We start from the raw sequence: 23,672 nt of genomic DNA, 5'->3' as shown, positions 1-23,672 counted from the left end.
GAGTGTCAGATTTTGAGTTTTCTAACCTGCAGGAATTCTTATGGTAAAAAGATTCGTAGGAAGATAATTTTCGCTTACCTGATGCAAATTCGATGCCACGAGAGTTCGTACAGTGTGACATGAAGGAAATTGTCTTTAGTGGGATGATTAGCAACGTACATCACATTTTATTGTCAGTTAACCCATCCCATGTGTGCTAGAGTAACTGTCCCCCGAACCACAATTGCAATGCTTCATCAATGACAGCGCGCATACCAAATATTAAGTGTCTTCATATACTTTCAAAAGTCAAAATATAATACAGCTTCTAGCCGTTATCAACGAAGATGATGATGCGCAATGGCAAATAAAAGAAAATCATGTAAACAGGGTTTTTTTTAAAGTCTACAAATACCGCATTTACTACACCGTCGTAAAAACAAAATCGAAAACACACGTATTATTTCGATAAGAAAAAAATTCAAATTTAAATTGTAAACAAATAATGATCCATTCTGTGGCAGCGACTCTATTTGTTCTATGTGACACTAAAAACTAGGAAATGCCAGCTGCAATATAAGTGACTATTCTATATATCGGAGAGCACTGAATATATTAAATTGTAAGACATTATGGTGCCGTGGAAGATGTAGATATAATGTGGATGTCGTCCCATATAACTAGTTATAAAGAATTACAATTAAATGAATTGTTACTGTGGTATCTTCATAAAAATATTTGACAGTTATGATTGCCTGTAAAATTATTGCAAATCAAACATGGTTTCTCAATGTTTGGAAAATTTGTTGGATCACTGAAATACATGACCTCTTATAAAACGACGTAGTGATGATTTTATGAGTTATACACGCTGAGAATTGTCGCACGTCCCTGCATTGCAACTTGAGAATAAGTGTATTACCCTATCAAAAAGGGTCGAATGTTGTTATGATATTTATCAGGTGAAGGCTAATTCAATTTTGGCAGCATTTTCTCACAATAGATAGTATATCTTAACAAACATCAAACTCCTGCAATAGGACTGACTGTGAAGTTGTATAATTATAAGGACTAGAGCATTCCACCTCAGGATTCAATGCAAGATATGTAGATACTACATACATGTACTTGATATATCGAAATCAAGGGTAAAAATCTATAATCGTGTTGATGTGGCGCAATAGAGATGCAATTTGATGGTCAGATCAAGTTCAGAAGATGGCATCATAGCTGATGAATTCAATATCGGCTGTCAAGAGTTTGTATACTGTCAAAGATCAGAGTCCCTCACTGTAGAATATCATCCTGCTGTTTGCTCCATCAATCTCAACATTTCTCCATGACTTCGATTTTCAAGAAAAGTCAATTCTGTTGTTGTGACGCAGTGGAATAATCGGCGTGGAAACCCTTTTCCTTTGAGGAGCGCGTGTCAGTTTGATCAGAAACAAAACCATGACGTCGTATAAGAACTCGAAAAACTCAAAACATGTCATGACTGACACTCCAATCCACAGTCCTACTTGGCCGCCGAGGTTGCTAATAACATCACCACCCTGTGGACATGAAATATTAAAGCGAGGAATTAATGAAGTTCAATAATACAGCATATGTGTTACTTCCTGACCTTATTATTTTGATGCCGTGGAGTATTGTTCAGTGCCAGTCCCATCGAATAAGGGAAGCTTCATGGAGTATACCAGTTTTACAAATAACGGAAAGGTCAAGGACGTGATCCATTAGGCTGGGAGAAAACGAGATATGGTTCCGGTCCTCAGCACTTGACAAAATTCTCTCTCCTTTTAATTATCATTTTACTGAACAACAGTGATCGATACAATGATTCGCTTTCTTTTCTTTTTTCATTTTTAACTACTCTGATATGAGGTTACCAAAACAGTTATTGATGGTTTTTTCACGCACTGCAAAAATAATATCTCCTTTTATTTAGTATTTTATGGGTATGCAGGAAAGGCAGCTTCACATATAGATTTTTTGTAAGTATTTAATTTTCTGGTACGATAATATGAATTAAAATCAATGGTGAGAATCTAGGATTTTGCTGAACATAATAATAATATTTGTCTTATTATGTCAACTGCAGTTTTTTGATCTACTCTCCAAAGCATGTTGAGATACAAAGTATTCAACTTGTCAACTCAGCCTGTACATGTCCTGCATTGTCATTATTCACCAGCGAACATTTGATCCATACTAGAATTCAAATGTAAAGAAGAACTGCATTTTATACGCATATGCACTCTGTGATGGCAGGCTCAATAGTTGGTGTTTCATCATTCTTTTGGCGTCAAACGAGAACTTCCAATGGACATATTATAAAACAAAAATAGTGGGAAAAAATGACCAAAAGTTTAAGCTAAGGTGAGTGATGGTGAGACACAACGAACAGATGTCGAAGTGATGCCTGCGATGGCAAGAAACACATCTATATATTTTGGCCTTACTTAAAGAAAAGGCAATGTTTTCTTCGATGCTTCATAATTTCCAGACATTATTACTTACGGTATATGCAACGTTTTCTCCAATGGCTTCGTAATTTAAGTCATTATAATAAATATCTATCTTTACCATATTGTCACTGTGGAATAGGAAAACAAGAACAAATGTGAACTGCTCTATATTAATGCTACGATTTTCTTGACAACTTCCTTTTTCTGTACATACCATGTGTAAATACAAGTGTATATGTATGTATGAAGTCATAAGGTATTATCATATATATATATATAATATATATATATATATATATATATATATATATATATATATATATATATATATATATATATACACACACACAATATACACACACACACACACATATATATATATAATATATAAATATATATATATATATACATATATACAATGTACACACACACACACATATATATATATAATATATAAATATATATATATATATATATATATATATATATATATATATATATATATTATATATATATATATATGTGTGTGTGTGTGTGTGTGTGTGTGTGTGTGTGTGTATATATATACATACATACACGCATCACGTGTGCAGACACACGCACATTTTAATCAAGCTGACCGTTCAGGATGCCATTTTTATCTTTAACGCTGTCAATATAATTGTATACTTTATGCATATCAGGTTTTATTGAGTAACTGCAAATCTACAATATTCAACTTTCGTGTTCTGTTAGTTTGCTTTTTTTTTAAATGTTAGTAAGACATTACCTTATGAAGGTGTCATCAGCTTCCACCTTGTATCTGATCTCAGACGAGGTTTGCATCAAATCTCTGAGCAGAACATTCTATGGATTTAAAAGAAACAGAAAAATTTGAATAAACAAAACATTTTATTGCACAGTGCTGGAAAAACATTACATTAGCCAGAACGATATGCAAGAGTAACGGGGCTCTTGTGGAAATGATGGCTCTGTTTACATGGTTGTCAGGATTGTAACACAATAAATGCGGGAAAACACGTCACACATAAGCAGAAGAAGTCAACAGCGAAAAACCGTACATGAATGAGCAAATGAGAACAAAATATATAAACACGCATATGTTGCATTCAAGAAGACCCCAACAGGACTATGCAGTGTACGATATGTCTATAGCATTGTTGTTTACCATCAGGCACACATACACGTCACGTATAGACTCAATTCCAGTAAAAGAAGTCCAAATGTAGTCTACTTACTCGATATGCCGAGTTTGGCCAGACAGCGTTCGATACCGTTGCCTCATAAGTGATTTCTCTGTAACAAAAAGTACAGCGAGATTTGCCATCGACTTATGGATTAATGAGAATGATGAATGGTTGCAATCTTACGACAAATGTAAGTCGGAGATAAATAACAATAAATAAAAATAAAAATAAAAATAAATAAATAAATAAATAAATAAATAAATAAATAGATAAATAAATAAATAAATAAATAAATAAATAAATAAATAAATAAACAAAAAATGCAATGATTAAGCTGTATCTTCAGCAAGACCTCGGTATAAGGGTGTCGTCATTATTTACGACCTGCGGGGTCGGAGGAATCTGAGGAGGGTCACTCAAAAATTGAAAACTTAAAGCTTTGGGGGTTGCTCAAAATGTGGAGAGGAAGAAGGAGGATGACTCAAATTTTGGTGCAAAATGAATTGAAACACCTATCAGATTGTACCATTTCACACATCAATTTCTCAACATTTTCATGCGAGGGGAGACACACCCTCTCGTACTCTCCCCCATGTGGTGTTCTAACAGTCTTACTTAGTAAATTGCAAATTGAAAACACCTCTCAGATTTCACCGTTGCACACATCAATTTCTCAAAATTTTCCATGCAAGAGAGGGGACATCCCTCTTTGACACTTTTACCCTCAACCTCTCGCGTGTTCACCCCCTGTACGTTCAAATTCTGTCCAGTCAGATATCGTAGTGAAAACCCCGTCATGATACCCATCTAAATGAAACAGTTCTATGTGGTTGGATACTGGTTATAGCATGAGCTTTTATAACTGCTTTTTGTTGTCACTTTGAATTTCATTTTGTTGGATTCACCTTCTTCAACCCTCATGAGATAACCGATGATAATCTAGCAGGGTGCATCAGTATTTGAAAGGTCTTTACTATTGCTGTATTTTTGTAAAGTTTACAAACAAATACATCTATTGATATTTAACTTTTCTAAGTGTGGGGGAGGGGTCAGTCAAAATTTCTGTTAGAGAGGGGGGTTCTCAAATTCATCATGGTTGGCAAGGGGGTTACTCGAAATTTCAGAATTTTCGAAGAAATTCCTCCGACCCTCCCAGGCCATAAATAAAGACAGCTCCCTAATATCTCATAGTATCCCCAGGGAAGAGAGTGCAGAACAGAATTGATCCATATTCTCAATCGGTATAGTACAGGCTGATACCATCTTGAATCCAAATCGTTGCCACTGATCGGATTAAAGAGAGTGTCTGTACAATGAAACTTCAGCATGACTCGACAGAAATACTTGCTTTTACTCACGAGCAGGGTTGTGAACACGTGTTTGGACAGGTTGGACTAAGCTGACCGTTTTCCAGTTTTCCTTGCACCGTGTTAATGCAATCAACTGAAATATACGTACAAGAAAGATGTCAGCTGGAAACTTCAAAAGAGATAGTCATATCGTAATTCTTAAGAGAAGCTACTTCCGCTTTCAGTCGAGTTATACTTGCCTAGCAAAATTCAAGTATGTATAAACATTTGTGTGTTCACTGTGACAACATTTCTGCGCATAGGGGAGGAAAATCTTCCACATTTATTTGAATTTTAGAGCTTTTGAACCTCAAAAAGTACGATATCTGTGGACTCCCTCCTATCTCACGGGACTTTATCTACATGATGAAAATACGTAAGATCTGCACATAAAGTATGTCAGGTCAGTTACACCAAAAACACGTTTTTCTTTTCTTTTCCTTTCATCTCAGAGCTGATAGGTCACTGTCCTAAAATACCTACCTACTTTCTGTTGTGATATATCACAAACAGGATAGTCTTGGAAATATCTGTACCGTAAATCTGTGCAGTTACAATGAAACTGAACAGCCCAGTTCAAGCAATCCTTTTCACATGCCTACAGTACAGAGAGAATAAATATTATATTTTTTTATGAGAATAATGATGACGTAATAATTAACGAATGATGGTGCACGACTCCGGTTTGAGTTGTAGTATTGTGTAAGTTACCGGAATCATGTGGCGAAAGCACGGAATTCCCCGCCAATATAATATGCATTAAATGTGCTGCTACTTTTAGTAGGTTTAAAATTCTGTCGAAAGACCTCATCAAAAACATATGCATTGATATATATGCTTTCTAAATATTTTCCTGTAATGACTGTGACTTTCTATTTGTCTCACAAATGAATCCCGTGAAATATCACATACTCGAGTAAATTTGTAGCTCATGAAAAGTATAAGTATATAAATATGATGTATGGTGGAGAATTTTTTTTCCATTTTGCAATCTCTTGCTTTTGTTTTTGCTAACTACGTAATTAAAGTGAGTCAATTTGTCTGTCTCTCTCTTTGTGTGTCTGTGACTGTGTCCGCGTCTGTCTGTAAGGTGGAAACAAAGGTGCAGACGAAGAGAAAAATTATCTCCAAATACGACAGGACAGATGTCCACAAAGCAGTGAATACTCCCCAGGACTAGTCTTAAGGTAATTCCACTTTTCTTGTGAACTCGTTCGATTGATCTGTGATAAATTATTTACTATAGAATAGTGGGATATCAGGAACACTGTGGCCTTCCTCAACCAGTAGGATGGCAGATCCACTTTTCGGAAAGGGGGGGGGGGAGGAAGAAGAGATTTTCTTGGATCTCCGACCACGGCAAACTGACTCGCCCACTTACCCATTCTTGAACTCACGGAAAAAAATCACAGCATAAGCATAGCCATTGCATGCATACATGAATGCGTCACAGTTATGTCAAAAGGTGAGAAAGAAAGCGGCTACCTTTCTGGAGTAATAGGTTTCGAAAAAATCCTTGAAAATGTTATCAGGACCGTATATGGTGTCGACACATTCACTGTACGGATGGGGCTGTCGATCCAACCTCAGCTATAGTGAAAATCAAATGCCTTATATTATTACAGAAATACACATTATATGAATACTGAGAGAAAACTTCTTTGATGAAAACTGATACAAAGTCAGCGTTAAGTTACAAATAAATGAATCAGACTACAGAATCCCTGAAATGACAAAAATGCTGTTACATCTACCGTCTCCAAGTATAAATGCAACGAGAGGTAACGTTATGACAATATTCGTAGGCTCGGTTTCTGATAAACGTTGATACGTACATACATACATACATACATACATACATACATACATACATACATACATACATACATACGTACGTACGTACGTACGTACGTACGTACGTACGTATATATATATATATATATATATATATATATATATATATATATATATATATATATAATCAAGATTTTTGAGTGTCTATGTCTAGGAAAAGAAAACAAAGAAAGCTGTGCCTTTGTATTTTTCCTTTCCATGTTTACTTGGCTTCAAATAATTTCTCCCTTTCAGTGTAAATGTATAAGTGTTCTATCAAAAGTAAATGTACTGTACGCCCATTTAATTACTTAGTTTGCCACAATATAACTACAAACCGCAGAACTTGTTATATTTGTCCAAATCTTTCTGGCCACTGTTGTACGCAGACACTGCGCTATCTAATTGAGTTCCCACCAAATCGAATCGCCAAATTTTTTAATTACGATCCCGGCAAAAATGGGACATGTGTTTTTGTGTTTTTACGGAAAACCGCCCGAACACGATAGAACAACGACGTTATTCGGATGTGAGTTTACCCGCCAAATGTTGGTCGAAGTTCTTCACGGAAATGTCTCTAGCACTTCAGATCAATTCAAGAACATTTCAGTAAGATCGATTCCACGCCATTAGTCAATTAACGAATCGGTCTCTGTTGGCGCAGCGCATCGATTTGGGGTAAACGTCTTTCGAGATCATGACCTTAGGTGAACCGGATATTTGATATGCAGCCATGCGCAAGGTTGTTTATTAGATTTTCATGGAATTTTTAAAGCTTTAATTTGAATTGAATAGGAGTGGGTTTTTTGAGTTTATAAAACGCTTCTTATACACCGAAAATTTGCACATTAATGCAAAGCTATATGTTCCTAATTCTCAGGATATAAAAATATACTGACTAGCCGACATTAAATTAAGCGTCAAATTTGTCCACTTTAGCTGAGATAATCAGTGTAAAACGCTTCTTAGACTCTGAAAATTTGCTTTAAAACTTGTGAATTTTCTCTATGTGATTACCGTTTACAAAGTGTGCACGTACACAGCGTACCTAGTACCTTGCAAAGAATGGGACAAAGCAAAGATTTTACCAAAGAACGGACAGAGGGGCGCAAAGCAAAGGAATTACTTTATACTCTTGCCTAATGCGATAGCAGTGTCGCAACATTGTTACTACCTAGTTGCAAACCAAACGGTTTTATACGTGATACATTGAGCCTTTAGCGTGTAGAGACCGAACCTGACAAAATATATGTGCGATGGACGGAATATGTCTTATTATACATTGAAAGAGAGAGAAAGGAAAAATACAAAACATACCGCTTTTTTGTTTTCTTTCCGTAGGCATAGACACTCGAAAATCTTTGTTTCGAGTGTCTAGTGCTGTAAGTGATATATTGGCAATCACGATAAACCAAATGGACGCAATTAGACCCCCCACCCTTGGTGAGAGGGGTAAGCTTACCCTTGCTTTGTCATAACATTTTCGGAATGAGCAGTTATGAAATGAAAACGGACTTATAGACTAATTATTATCTTTCGATAACGTTTAAATGAAAAACATAAAAAGATGTCCGTATCCCACTTTACATTTAAACGTGAGGTTAAAGGAAACCCACTGGACGTGTTTTGCCACGGATTGTCACGGGTTGCTTTTGTAATACGCGTGTTTTCATTATCAAAGGTCCGTAACCTCACTTAAGCTGAGGGTTAGAGCGATTTCCCCTTTTGTTTGAGCAAGACAATTCAATACCTGTCTCAATCCGACAGAGGTTTTAAATCCAGGTGCTGCCAGAAATCCGTCGTCTTCCGGAAAAGGCATCAGTCCCTGCGAGTGGACGATGACTCTGACTCCAGATGATTGTTGCAGTTCTGGTATGTACTCTTCTTCCTCTATGTAAAGTTCCAGACTTAAACCTAAACGAGCGATGAAAAAGACAGTACAAATATGTCAGATCTCATCCACAACCAGGGCAGTGTAAGAAACGGCCGCTTAGAACGCGCCTCGGGGACAGATATTCGGACTCTTAAACTTTTACAATTCTTTTCTGATATACAACTTGTGGGGGTCATTTCAAAACTCTTCGTGTAAGAACAAACTTTTCAATGGCTTAGTTTTTCGAAATTCGAAATTTTTATTTTTCTCCCATGAGTTAACACAGGGATGGCGGCCATTTTGAATTTCAAATATAGGTAAATTTTTGGGTTATTTGTTTCTCTGGTACCAAAATTTGCACCGTGACCCCCAATTTTCATTCTTTATTTTGAAAGAGAGTGGTTGAAGGATTTCTTGAAGAAAGTTTGAGCATAAGTTTTTCACTTTCGAGGCGCGAACTACCTTAATACAGGGCGCGCTGTCTTAGTATCTCCAGCATCAAGACATGTGCGATAAATGAATTAATATGGACTCTGTACTATTGTTCCGTATGCTACCTTATATATAAGTCTACGGCCTGCAATTATAATGACTATGTCGGATCCGGAATACCAAATGTTACGTTTGTCAATAAGCTGCTGCAATGAAACAAACGAATCCAAGCGAGGCCCTAAGGAGCATATGACCATTTGATATTTTGGCACAATTTTAGGAAGTTTTGCTTATACATAGAAAAAAAAATTTCGGAAATATTCGCAAAATTAACAGATACCGTAACTTTGACCTCATAAAGGAAATTTTCCGACAGAGGCTGAGATGGCGAGCTCTTCAGAAGAGCTTCCAAAACGGTGAATGGTTCAGAAAGCAGGCGAAAGGAGAGAACACATAAGGAATAATAAAACAAAATCATAGTTATTGCTCACCGTAGAGGGGACCAGATTTGCTCGTTGATAAGACTGAACCAATTCCTGAATTGAATGTGTAGCAGTTGCCGTACATATAGTTGAAGAAATGACTGAAGTTTCTTTGAGAAATTAGAAGTATTAGGATAAACTTGGTATATATATTGATAATAAGGGTGTTCTACTATCAGTTGCAAAGTCTAACTTTAAATATCTCATCATATTCTTGGTAATCTCTATCGTCTTTCAGAATAATGGCATGGTGAAACTTTAAAGTTTTTACGTTCTGAGTTCATGGCTATTTTTCTCCTTTGAGATTGCACGTCACTCAATAATTTGGAAAACGTAGCTACATGCTCTGGTGTGCGTTTGACATTTCAGACAGACTGTATCTATTATTGTAATTACTCAACTCAAAGATCACCGCAATTTCCGATACCATTTATCATCGCCATGTCCTCTGGAGGTGAAGCCCCATTAGCTGCATCTTTTTTACTCCCCCCCCCCAAAAAAAAATATGCTTTGAAATCAAATTCATCTTCTGTAAAAATGCTTACTGGAGTGTGACTACAGAACGTTTTTCAAACACCGACAATGAAGGAACAACTTCAATTTTAACTGCTAAATAATTTACGAGTTGCAACTCAAATATGGTCGCCCTATTTTGTACCCGTAAGCGGCTGAATCGCTAGGAATTGAAATAGTGTCAATATGGCCGAGTCCTAATAATGAAAATCTAAAACATCTTTTCAAAGATTGGAGGGTATTTTTGTTTGGTAAGTGAAATGCAAAAAGGGGCTTTAGAGCAAGAAAGTGTCTTTTCTGTGCAAACTCGTGCTTTTAAAGCCTGCACAGTTTAAGGATTCCCAGTGTATCTTGCTGTCAAGCGAGCGAGTTAAAACCTGTCTGTGTTTCTTTCAATGGTATTTACCTGGGACTACACGGATAACCCATCCATGAACAGTCGAAAAGGAAATCGTTAAGCATATGGCCGTATCTCTCTCTGCTTGTGTAGTTCATTGATGCAAGGTACACTTGGACTTCCTCTGCCATCACAAAGTCACCGTTCTGCGATTCGAAGTTCAGGTCCTTGTTATCCCAGTTCACATACCTTACTGTTGTTACCTCGGATGGGGGTGCTGTAGTTAGCTGTGCCGGCGTCGGAGTCTGTTGGGATGACGATAATGTTCTATTATGTTTAGATGTGGGGATACTCTGATTTTATGTCTGTACTTGTTATAGTGTTGTTTGAAATTAAATCAGAGGCGGCGATGTAATCGGTTGATGTTTGTTGCTGAATTAATGTCTGTGTTGTCATTTTATCGTTGGTGGTATGTAATGCGGTGAAAGAAGACGTGGTTTGGTCAAGAGTTGTTTGTGTCGATGACGGACTCTGAGGAGAGACTTCATTGTCGGTAGAAAAGGCGTGCGACTGAGTGATAGCAGACGGAGTTTGATGATCGGCTGTTGATTGTGACGGTGTACGGGCTTGAGCTGTCTCTGCGCTGTCGATTGTAGGAGAATGGGATTGCATTAGTATTGTTGTAGGGTTGTTTTGGGTTGTTCGGTTTGAGTAAGTGGTGGGGTTGAGGTGTCGAGTGGGGTAGGTCTTGAGTTGATGGCGTGGAGGTCGCGGGCGGTGGAGGAAGTTTGCCCTGTAGGGGGAGACAGACACGTGTGAGTCGATAACAAAAAGAGTTAATGCGAACATAATTAGAATGAAATTAAAAAAGGAACACGTGAAAGGGAAAACGGACAAAATGAATTTAGTAATAATATTACCAGTGCTGCCAGAGAGAGCGGAGTATGAAAATACTGGTACTGTTTCAGTCATTTTTTTACTCAATCATTTAAGATCAGGTACTCATCACCCACTTCGCATATTGAGCACTGAAGAGTAAAGCGCTTTGCTCTAGGCAGTCTAGGGCACAACAGCTTGCTTGAGTCTCCAACTCACCATCATGGGAAGTCTACGGTGACACTGACTGGCACGGCAACGCCCCAACTTACCCGTACTTAATCGTTACTACGGTTACCATATCGACTGCAGAGCCACGACTCTCACTATCAAATGCGTGGGAGTAAACCGAAGGAATTTCTTACTATAGGCCTACATGATGATATGATTAATGGGCATGAACACTATCTTTTAACAGTGTCGCAAGAACAAATGAGAAAAACAGAGACTGATTAAGTGTACATGGCATTTCAGTCGTAATATTCAAGAGTGTATTATAGAGATATGCATGCAGGAGATGGAAAGTGTCCATGACGATATGCATCTATCAACCTCACTGTTCCCGATACTACTACCCTTCGCTTGTATGTGCTTGTACTGCAGCAACAGACACGCAACAGGCACGCGACAGGTGGGGCAACCCGGTTATCATTTGTTTTGTTTAATCATGTTCATCCAGATCCAGCTTATTAAACTTATAAAAACATCCTTAACTGCGGAAGAATGCGCCTCGGGGACAGATATTCGTCGACTCTCAAACTTTTATAATAGCGAGCGCAGCGGCCGCTCGCGAAGCGAGCATTAAGACTAACGCGTGTAGCCTACACGAAATTTAGAATGGAATCTCTATATACCTATGAGTTTGAAAAGAGAGCACTTTCATGGAGGCCCGGTGGTGGCAGTCCCCGGGTTGGTGGGTACCCATGCGCGTTAACAAATTCACGGAAAAGGGGGTGTTTTTCTTCAGTCATCTCGGAGATTCTAGGTCCGTGAAATCGAGAAAAAGGGGTACTTTTTCAGAGTAGGCCTAACCTATGAGATTAGGGGTACAGTCCTTTCATGGTGGGAGGTGTATTGTCACACAGGAGCCAGCAGAGAACTCCAGATCCAAACGGATAAGGAAGATGATTGTGTATGAATGTGACTAAAATCACAGGCGTACGGAATGTTTCCTAGATCGTCGTCGGATGGGAAGTGACTGACACTGTACTGTGAGGCCGAAGGCCGAACCTCGGTATTCTTATACTACCGGGGTTCGGCCTTCGGCCTCACAGTACAGTGTCAGTCACTTCCCATCCGACGACGATCTAGGAAACATTCCGTACGCCTGTGACTAAAATCGGGTGAGGACAAACATTTGTGATGTATGTAGGCCTACATGTATACAAACTAAGGGACGATTCAGAATTTACTTCCAGGGGGGGTGGAGGATTTTCAGGGGGGCCACCCATTTTTCCCAAGAAAATTTAGGGGGGGGGGGGCAGACAAAAATACCACAATCTTTTAGGGGGGGCCAAGGAAAAAAAACATCAATTCAATATTTGCCCAGAATTTCTGATCTCTACAAAAGAGCACCGTAGACGCTACCTGGGTGACACATAAACTCAACATGTTTAGTTAAACTCCTTTAGCTGCCAAATTCGGTAATATTCACAGTGGTTTGTTTTATGCATCTACTGCAGTATCTTGTTCTCCTCCCTGAAGCGTTATGAAATGTCCAGTATTTAGCGTGTCAATACAAACCATACAGTGAACAGTCAGGGTTGTTTTGTTGAAAAGAGATCTCAGATCAAGTCCAGACTAGAATTCATTTATCAACAATAACAATGGTCATTTATGTTCACACTGGTATGTTGCTAAATACAGCATTGGGTGTTCTATGTAGTGATAGAATAACAAACAAATGCTGATACACAGAGATGAACATTGAACAAATGCTAAAAATTACAGCAAATGTCTTTTTAAGGTTGGGTTTACCTTGTAGCTTGTAAAGCAGTTGAAAGTTGCATGATAAAGAAGTGTTAATTTATGCAAATGTATGCAAATCACCTGATTTCTTGGCTTCTTTTGCCTCCCAATTTTAAAATTTCCAACGAATTTAACTCCACTCCGGCTGGGTCAAATTTTCTGAAATTTCACATTATGTTTTTTAAATGCTATATAACACAACAACTATCAATTGGGTTTGTTTGGCAATAAAGCTCTTACATTTTTAATAAGAGGCATTTTGAATAAGAGGCATTTTAATTTTGCTGATCATGATTTTAATCAATTATTAGAGTGTCAGTCTTTAAACCCTACAATTTTAAAATGAAGATGGATAATGCCAAGTAAAATAGTTGTTTTTTCTACATGAATACTATCCTTTCAAGTGAAATATTACATTTCAGAAAATACTGTCTAGTTTTCGACTTAAATTAATTTTTATCATTAATACAAAAATGGAGGTTTTACCCCAAATATACACCCACTTCATCCTTTGAGTAAACTACTGCTACTGCTACTCTTCTTTTCTGCTCCTTTTTCTATGTTTCATTCTCATCAATTTTACCCTTTCTAAATTTTTTAAATGTTCTACATAACTTTTTACAGTGCTTACATCTACTATAACTTTTTTGAAAATAAATTTATGGCCGTCTCATCTTCAAGGTGCTTTTCAACGAATAGGTTTTAATGTTGAAAATAAAAATATTATGTATTACTGTCAAAAATATATGGTGAAAAATTTACAAAAGGGTTGATTTTCCAATAATCCTGTATGTGCATCCAGAAGATCATGTGGCACTGCACCAATGCTATGGTGTCGGATTGTGAAATATTGTGTACACAAGAAATTTGCTGTAGTCCAAGAAGTGATCTCAGTGTGTATGAGGCTAGGAGAAATGTGGATAGGCTTACACATTGTGTATTGATGCTAATACTTTTGTGTCCCATTCATTCTGATATGTATAATCAAAGATTTCACAGTGGCGGCTGGCAGAAAAGGCAAATAACATGTATTGTTTCGTGTCATCTGAAAACATGCGCATCATGACTATTTTAAAATTAAAGTTTGTTAAAAAAATTTGAAATATGAATGCTCTGTCAATTTTGAAAAATACTGCTGACAAAATGTGAACTTTAACCTACACAGGGTTATCTGCATTTTAATATGAACATTGGACTGTGAACGGAATGAGCAGAATAACATGTGAATTCATGTTTTGGATAAGGTGTTTTGTTCAAGAAATGTTCTAAAATATTCCTCAGCATTGTTGCTTTCAGTGGCAGCTACTTGGTTTTATGACAACCAATTAAGAGAAAAGAGAAAATTAAAAACAAGTTAGCTTTCATCAATTTTAATTCCTAATGTTTAAAACTTTCACCGTGAGTCTGCAAATATTCAGCATCATGAAATGAAAATGTATGCTGAACTTGTGCATGTACATGTACATCTCACTTTCCAGAAATATCTGGATATCTGCAAATGAGATGTACCATTAAACTTCAAGATATATATCACTTTGCCAATTATCTGCTCCTCTGATTTTCTGTTCACCATTTCTAACTGACATCTTTGCTTGTCTTTGTGTGCATCATATGTATCAGTGAGACATAACGAAAAAAGTATTCATATTTAGTAATTAACTTTTCTTCAGAAATTTACAACCAGATATGTTTATTGCTACCCTTTCCAAAAGTGTGCCACTTGCAGTCCCTGAAAATCATTCTTTTTATAGTCACATAACCCTGAAATGATTTGTTATATCATCGATTAATGTCCACTAGGCCCTACAGTTCCTGCAACTTGTTAGACTAGATATGTCTATGATGTACCGTATAAGCATGCATGTATATATTAGGGGGGGGGGCATGGAATAAAACCCAGGAAAGATGAGGGGGGCCATAGATTTTTTCTATAATTTACTAGGGGGGCCATGGAAAAAAATCACCGAGAAAATAGAAAATCCTCCACCCTCCCCTGGAAGTAAATTCTGAATCGTCCCTAAGTCAACCTCCAGGGTCATGCAACCCTGGAAGTCAACGTACTAACCTCCTAGATTTTGAAAATAAGGGTATGTTTTTTACAGCTAATTTCTCCCAGATTTGCCACAAATAGGGGGTGTTTTTCTCAGAAATATTCTAGGAAAGGGGGTACTTTTCAAACTTGGGTAACAAGCATGGGTACCCACCAAACCGGGGACTGCCACCGCCGGGCATGGAGGCGGCCATTTTGAATACTTTTACACGGATTGCGTGAAATTAAAGATATCATCTACCACAAATCCTACTCGACAATGTGTATTTCCGACAAAAGAATCTCTCTGTTTCAAAGAAAGTGTGAAATTTGGTTCAAAATGACTATTTTCGATCACTTTTGAAGGCCCGGTTCGGTCATCACAAGGCACCGCCATTTTGAAACAAGCCTATTCTCGCGAGAACGAACGGTCAACTCACGCGACAATTAAAAATCTTGTGCTGAGAGCTACCGACGGGAATATCAAGTACGTGTTTTACATTAACTAGACTGCCAGTACCAGTGCCTCTGTTCCCTCCCCTGTTTAATATAATAAACTGATCGGAATCATATAATTTACCAGTTTTAAATAATTTTCGCTAGTGAAGTTGGCATTTCCGAGTTAAATTGCTATAGGCCTAGGCCCTAAATGTTATTCTAGAAAACAATTCACAACAATTCAACCTCAATGGCCAAGATATGCATCATGCATCAAACACAGAAATTAGCATGCTATTGCCTGAAAACATCAATGACGATATACCCTACGCTCCGCTCGCTCTCGGGTCAGACCTGTTACACATTACTTTCGGGCTGCCACTTGTTGGGACATTCTGGAATTCATTGAGTAATTGAAGTTTTCACTGGCTTACCTTTGTGAAAATCGAAAATTTATGTTTTTCCTAAAGACTTAACACAGCCGGGGATGGCGGCCATTTTGAATTTCCCTTGTAGATAAATATTGGGTAATTTGTTTCTTTAGATGCAGTAACACCTGATTTCTATACTTGGTTTCGAAAGAGAGTGATTTAAAGTTTCCATACGGAAAGTTCTAGCACAGGTTTAAAGGGAGGTAGGTCATCGGAACTGCGCATGTGTTTTTTTTGGCTTATGAACAATGTATTCCATGCACGATACGTAGATGCATCACATCAACATAGCTGCAACATTGAAATTTTAGGATGTACATTATGACAGACATGCTTTAACTTTCTTCGGTTGCAAACGTACCTTGGATACAGTGTTTACATTGGTGGTATGAATCCCATGCGACCTTTGAGCGTAGTTCCGACTACCCCATCGCTTTAAGTCTTTACATTTCTAAGAGCTTACTACCTTCAGTACAATTAGCCCAAATGAACTTATTTTTAAAAAGGTAAAATATCCAAAATAATGCGAAAAGTCGCGTTGCCTGAGAAAACTGAAAATATTGACATGCAGTTCAGCGACGTTACACCTGCTGTCTTGAGTTAATGTTTATTTTATCTCGGACACGGTGAAAAATGATGAAACGACTTTGTCATTTTACATTTAAAATGGCGGTTTGTCCAGTGGTTGGACGTTTCGCCACTCACAACCCCACTGTGAGAAGCACAAAGCGCCTGCAGGTATAGTGATTGAGAACTGTCTTACGCAGATAATGCCCCGATCCCATTAACGATGATATTGTAAATTAATCCCCTTATAATTAGGTAGCCGACCTCGTTACACACAAATACAGACTGACGTCAAACACGTCGCCAGTAAAGGCTGATGTATGCTGTGTATATTAATACTTTATAAATCAATTACCTTATTTTTCTGAATTATTTGCCCTATTGATTGTGTAAAGTGACTTGGTACACACTGCATACTGCTGTATTATTAATACTAGGGTTCCGAAACTATCCTTCAAAGTGGTTAGGGAGTTGAAATGGATAGAGTGTTAAATTCGTACTTTTCATTCCACTTTTGTATCATCATTTAGTTCTGGTCAAGTGCAGTAAGAGAGTATTTTCTATACAAGATGTTTAAGATCCGTGTACAACCCCAGATAACACAATTACTTCTCTGATTAATAGTATTGATTAAATCGCCTACAGTTTCTAGCCAGACTCGTAAAAATCTATCCTAATTAATAGAGAGCACACTATTAGGGAAGGCAGAAAGTGAAATTACTGAAAATTACGCATGTGACACACACACTCTCCTCTCTCTCTCTCTCTCTCTCTCTCTCTCTCTCTCTCTCTCTCTCTCTCTCTGGGGTGATTACTGGCAAGAGCCGTATCTCAGTTGACATTAACAAAGGCAGTTGTTATATTTTCACAGTGTGTTGAGAACAGCAACTCCAGGTTTCTAATGAGAATTATCTGTACATAGGACGAATGACAAATAGAGAATACCGACTCACTCTGGTCGCTTGGTCGCTACGGAATAGATGATGAGCTACTGCTTAACAAATTAATTAGGTGGCACCGTGCTTTCGGTAGGAACTTTCAACTTTCGTTTTTCTCGATCACATGTGAAATGGGTGAAGCCCTTTTTTTACTGTGAAAAAGCTGAACATTTGCATGGTTCGGTTATTATAACTGCAGAAAGATTATATTATATTATGTACGATGATACGGAATGGATGACTTTTAAGGCAATATTAAAGTAAAAACATCTAACCTCCACATACCCCGCACCCGGCCTTTCTGGTTATTTTTGTGGATAATCATTTGAACTCCCATCCGTAAGTCTATATATTTGTCGGCATGTCTCTGGCAGGCAGTTATCACATTTCCGGCTGTATTTGTCTCCGTCGTTACAAACTGCATCGCGCATGGTTTAAACCTTCCGACGAGTAAACTCGACCACAACAAGTCGACCTTCTTACTGCAAAGTCCTGCCGACCACAACAAAATGGTACAGAAACCGACTGGTTTTTGTGGGTTGTTTTTTGAGCAAAAGAACATGTATCTTCAAATTCAGTATCACTGTCAGTTTTAATACACCTTGTGACAAAACAAAAAATATAATACACGTTCTGTGGAGCAAATCCTAACTACAACAAAGAAATTGTTATACCAAACCCATGTGCGACATTGGTCTGTCCCTAATAACCGGAACATGAAAAAGAGAATAATATAAAACTTAAACCGTTTGCCCATTGACACAACCTAACGAAAGACAAAGTGCCCAAACAATGCTTTCCGTGATGAAAGTTTACATATGTGATATATTTTATTAGACTACATTAGGCCTACAGATTTACTGACCTCAACGTTCCGTTTACGTCTCCGTCTTCGCCCTGTCAGATTGTCGTCTTCATCATTGTCGTATCCAACAAGCGACATCAAGTATGGGTCGCGCTCCAATGACTGAAGTTTGACCGGATTCATGTTACAGATCGTAATGGCGGGGAAATCTAAACTCGTATCGAACTTCATCTCAATACTGATGGTGGTGTCGCGGGCGTAGTACTTGGTGATGATCACAGAACTTTGCCATATGAACATGCCTAGACCAGCGACGACGATGAAAGCCCAGTACAACTTCCTCACTAGTTTGTCCGCTGCTTCGATGCGGGGCAGGCCGTGAGCAGTGGTCGTCTGCAGCTGTTTCTTCAGTAATTCACTGAAAGTAACCGGTTTGGCGTCCGCCATCATGACAGCGGGCGGAGCGCTTTCCTTGATGAACAGATCGTCTCCAGTAACCGTAACGGTTAGCGCTGCAGTACTCGACGATAGCCGCGGGTAGAAGTCACTATTCGACATAACATTGAGAACGTGTTGAATTTTTTAGGTGGCGGAGGAGGTTGAAGCGTTTCTCTATCGTATCCACGAGAATTAAATAGATCTGTAAGTAGACCAGAAAGCCTCGCTCCGTGGGATAATTTTCAATATGATTTCCCCAGATGCAAATTCAGAGGGCTTTATGCTCAAGAGGGCAAGACAAAAGCCTGCAGTAGCGTTAAGGACAGGCCTTGTAAGACTACTGACGAAAAATTCAATTTCCGTACGAGCACTAAACGTTGAGCTCTAAACTGCCTCCTCTCTTACCGATATCCAAAGACGTTTATTTAACACAAACAAAGGGAATTTTAAAAAGCCTCCTTCTCAGGCCAGGTGTTTAATAGAATGTACATCGCATTGTTGGTAGGGGTGGTCGGATGCAAACGCCGCTCATCCAGAAAATGGCGTAACCATTCGTAATTGACAGGGGGTAGACATCTCGAAGCCAAACCAATTGAAAACTTTCTTTTGAACAATCATGAAGTTCTGTGCAATCATTAAAGCTCTGTAAACTGTATCGTATAGCTATTTTTTCAGAACTTTTGTTTTGTGGTTTCCTTACAGTTTCTGCATTGAATCCCTAAACTCTAATTTAATGCGAAGTATTTAGCATATCAACACAACCTATAATCTACATTGTTATTGTTGAAAATTGTACTCAAGTCCGGACTAGAATTCATTCGTAAACAATAAACGATGATCACTACACAAATACAAGCTGTGTTGACAAAAAATATTCGAAAGTTCAGCATGACAAACGGATTAGGGTCAGACACGGTAGTTGATATACAGAAGCAGAATACTGAAAAACTTGCCACAAGTTAGAGTCCCTTCAATAGGTGCCAAAATTAGATATACCGTATATACTTTAATTCTTCTTTGAACAAATTGTAATAACTTATGACACTCAAATTTAACTCGAATTTTATATATTTGATAGGAATTGTTACAGCGTCAATTAATGGTCTTCGATGAGAGTTAATGTTGATGGTTTATACCAGGTCTCAATGCAGTTGATTCGAAATTCAGAATGATAATACCCTCATCTGAAATGCTGGAAGTTCCATCGCTGGATTATGAAAGTCTGTGTCTTTGCATTACCGCTGTAGTGTATGTTCGAGAGTACATTTGCTTTGCTTGCCCCAGCAAACTCGTGATGGCCAGCCAAGCACTCTTTATTCAGGCAAGGACTCTCCGGGCAAGGAGATTGTACCACGCCGATCAAACGGACCAAACGATGGGCAAGGCTCATATCAATGGTAAGATGCTGAACACTGCATCACCATTTAATACATACCTTCAAAGGAAATTTTCATTTATGGGCTGGTGATGTCTGATTTTGCTGTCAATGATATTTCCTGAATTCGCAGGGTACTGTTGATAGCTATTATTTTTACCTAAGACAGTCACTTCATCAACACGCACTGTTACTAGCTTTACTTATATCAATTTAGAAACAGGTCCTGGGTAGCTTTGGATTTATTTGCTGAAATGAAATTCCATCAGTATGGCATTTCGTGTATAAAGTTTCCAGTTTTTGTCAAATCTTTGCGGCAGACGTGGAAGTTTTAAGTTTTTTTCCTAAAATGAAGACAAAATCTCAACGTTACGTTTCACGTCCCATTTCACAGGTGACCCAACACCAGAAAACCCTATGCTGTTAATTTTACATACGACAGGTCATACACTACCACGTGACTGATGCCCTCTCACGTCATATTTTACCGTATCACAAATTGCCGACAACTCGGGTACCATGCAAATAATGTTATATCTTAATGACTTTAGTTGACCATGGTAAAGCATCGTGATGAACATATGGCGGATATGTAAAGTTAATAAGCGATGCTCTTACGCATAGTCCAGACAGTGCCTCCGTGATGGAGGGACTAAGTTTCTGGTAAATGGTCTCGGAGTCATGTCAGCCACCAAAGAGCGCCCCTTACCAGAAGTTATGATGTCTCCCTTATTCTTGCAAGGTCACCGATTATTGTTGAGTTAATTTGCAACGCATCGATGCTGTCACTGAAAATGAGTGAAAACACTTTGAATCATAATGTAAAAAGTACCGAATGATAAAATAATTAATTAGGAAGCGTGGGCGGGAGAAATTGTCATTTCTTTATTTTGCTGTCAGTTGTGTTCGTGGCCAATACCATAGACAAGTCCGTGGTGGAGGGACTGTGCCAGCTATATTCATGGCAGACTATCTGTGGTGAAGTGGCTGTGCCAGTGCTCAATTTGGCACTATGCAGGCCTATAAATACTAGTTTAGGACAGTATTGATCATTGTGCAAATATGTTTTGAAAGTAATAGTGAAATCATTTTGGCAACGAAACGACCATTCTGAACGAAAGAACGGGCTTGGATAAACCATCAATATATGGAAGTCCTATACGGTGGTTCTAAAAATGATAACATTTTAAAAATGATCATCGCTTCCTCTCATCATGCTTACTTGTAAATTATTAACTGTTAATCTTATCTGTACTGAAATATTTTCGAAGACGTCAGGTCTCTCAAAAGCATTCGCCAATGGTGATTATTGAATGGCCGCCTAAGATAGCGATGTTCAACAATTCGTTGAATAAACTGTCTTCTATGCGCACCATAGAACGGGAATGTAGCAATCGACCCAGATGTTGATAATAAATGATAACAAATAAGACAGGATACAATGGTTGTTTTAGTATAGGAATCTTATTCTCGCTATTAAATTCCCTATAGCTGTATCTTTTAGCAATATTTTTGTGATTTTACTTCCAAACTAAAACAAGTTCATGGGAATGTACTCATTGAGGGGTGGTTATACAGGTAGAATAAACTGTCCACTGGGACTACATGTGCAATGTTGAGCAAGATAAATAATAAATGTTTGCCCAAACAAAAAATGGCGCCCTCATGCAGATAAAGCAAAACGCAGTACGCAGTGCATATGTGCCTTGGAATCTTCACAGAAACAACAGAGTAGTCCAATATAAGGCATATAGTGCTGAATGTTTTCCACTGGGACACCATATGCTATATTTTCTTTGTAATATTACCAGTTTTTAAAAATGGCGGGAAATCAAAATAACGGTCAAAATTTAAATTTACTTATCCAATTTTCAGTGGGAAAAGACTATATCCTTTAAATCTGTAGAATTTAAAGAAACCCTGAGAAAATAGAAAGCCTTTTTCAGGTCAACAAATTTCAAGAGTTACAGCTACAGGGCTTTAAATTCACCTTGTATGGAGATAGTTTCATCCAGGACATCAATTTTCCTTGATCACATATTTGTATTTAGAATAATTTCACTCCTTTCACTTTCTGTCCCTTCAGTCTGCTTGTCTCTCTGGCTATCTTTCTTCTGTCTCTCTGTCCATCAATCCGTCTGTCTCTCTTTCTGTCCCCGTCCCTTTGTCTTTCTGTCTGTCTGCCTGTCTGTCTGTCTGCCTGTCTGTCTGTCTGTCTGTCTGTCTGTCTGTCTGTCTGTCTGTCTGTCTGTTTGTCTGTCTCTGTCTCTGTCTCTCTCTCTATATATATGTTTGTGTGTGTGTGTGTGTGTGTGTGTTTATGATGATAATTTGTCTTGTTTAATTCTAGTCATCAACTATTATGCAAAACAGAGTAAAGGAAGTAAAGGAAGTGATTTGAATTTTCACGTTCCTATTAAAAATTATTCCAGTGTAATGAGTGTAATGAGGTGGCAATGTCGAAAATTTTCCTTGCAATATCATGATACCATTGGACAAACGATTCTCCTTGCGACCTGGATAATGTTTTGGTCTGCAGATTTTGAACAGCATTAGTTACCATGGTGATTGGATACGGTCACTCCATGGAGACAAAGAAGCCGTGTTATCTTGAGACAAACTGACCACTTCATATCCGGAAGTATATTAACAAAGGAACAGAACTGGAAGATCATGTCTCTATTGTTGTCGGCGTACTCTTGGTACATATAAGAAAATCAGTGTTTGCTCTACTTCTTAGCTGACTTTCCTTCCACTTTCGTTTTAATGTTATGTAGGTTTTATGTAACGTCCCTTGGTGAAAGCTCCATCTTATCGCATCCTAGTGAATAGTTGCTTTTATTCATTCAGAAGGTCGCAATACTTTGGTGTGGTAGATTATACTTTGATGATCACAAAAAAAACTCAATGATCACACAGCCAGGTGGTCGCTGGTTGACGTTCACCAGATCAACCTTTGGAAAGTCTTGATATTTGTCTTGGGTTACAATGGTCAACGACATTCCTTTTTTACGAACATCTGTCTATTTACCCTTTATAGGGTTTGGACAAATCCTCCAAATCCGATAAAGGGAGAATGTTTACGGAAGATGTAAAGGTGTCCTGTAACGCCGTGGTACGGCATAGATAGACTGAATGAGTAGCGTGGGAAATCAGTGGGGTTAATGGGAGTGAAGATTAGTGCCGTGCGGTTCTTCAGACCAAAGACCCTGCATGTGGTGGAGGGGCCGTTCGGATCAAAGAATTACATGTACATAGAGGGGAGGGAGGGGAGAACCAGTGAACAGTAATGGACGTTCTGTTTATAGACTTTTGACTGTCGTGTTTTGACGTCTCGTAGTAACATAGTACTTC

At 38.2% G+C, this 23,672-nt stretch overlaps 1 protein-coding gene across 1 annotated transcript; it reads right to left on the bottom strand.

The window, feature by feature from the left end:
• Window positions 1-379: 379 nt before the first annotated feature.
• On the bottom strand, window positions 380-19,202 carry LOC139121024 (amiloride-sensitive sodium channel subunit alpha-like). Its single transcript, XM_070685608.1, has 11 exons — window positions 18,566-19,202; window positions 10,523-10,758; window positions 9,613-9,713; window positions 8,567-8,730; window positions 6,469-6,573; window positions 5,467-5,581; window positions 4,993-5,077; window positions 3,686-3,743; window positions 3,217-3,293; window positions 2,500-2,575; window positions 380-1,532 (listed from the first exon to the last, which is right to left on the bottom strand). Exons 1-11 carry the CDS (start codon window positions 19,061-19,063, stop codon window positions 1,332-1,334), a joined length of 1,716 nt encoding a protein of 571 aa, XP_070541709.1. The 5' UTR covers window positions 19,064-19,202; the 3' UTR covers window positions 380-1,331.
• Between the last annotated feature and the right edge of the window lie 4,470 nt (window positions 19,203-23,672).

Source organism: Ptychodera flava, chromosome 21, assembly GCF_041260155.1.
Source record: "Ptychodera flava strain L36383 chromosome 21, AS_Pfla_20210202, whole genome shotgun sequence".
Lineage (NCBI taxonomy): Eukaryota > Metazoa > Hemichordata > Enteropneusta > Ptychoderidae > Ptychodera > Ptychodera flava.
This window is presented reverse-complemented; position numbering and strand designations above follow the sequence as displayed.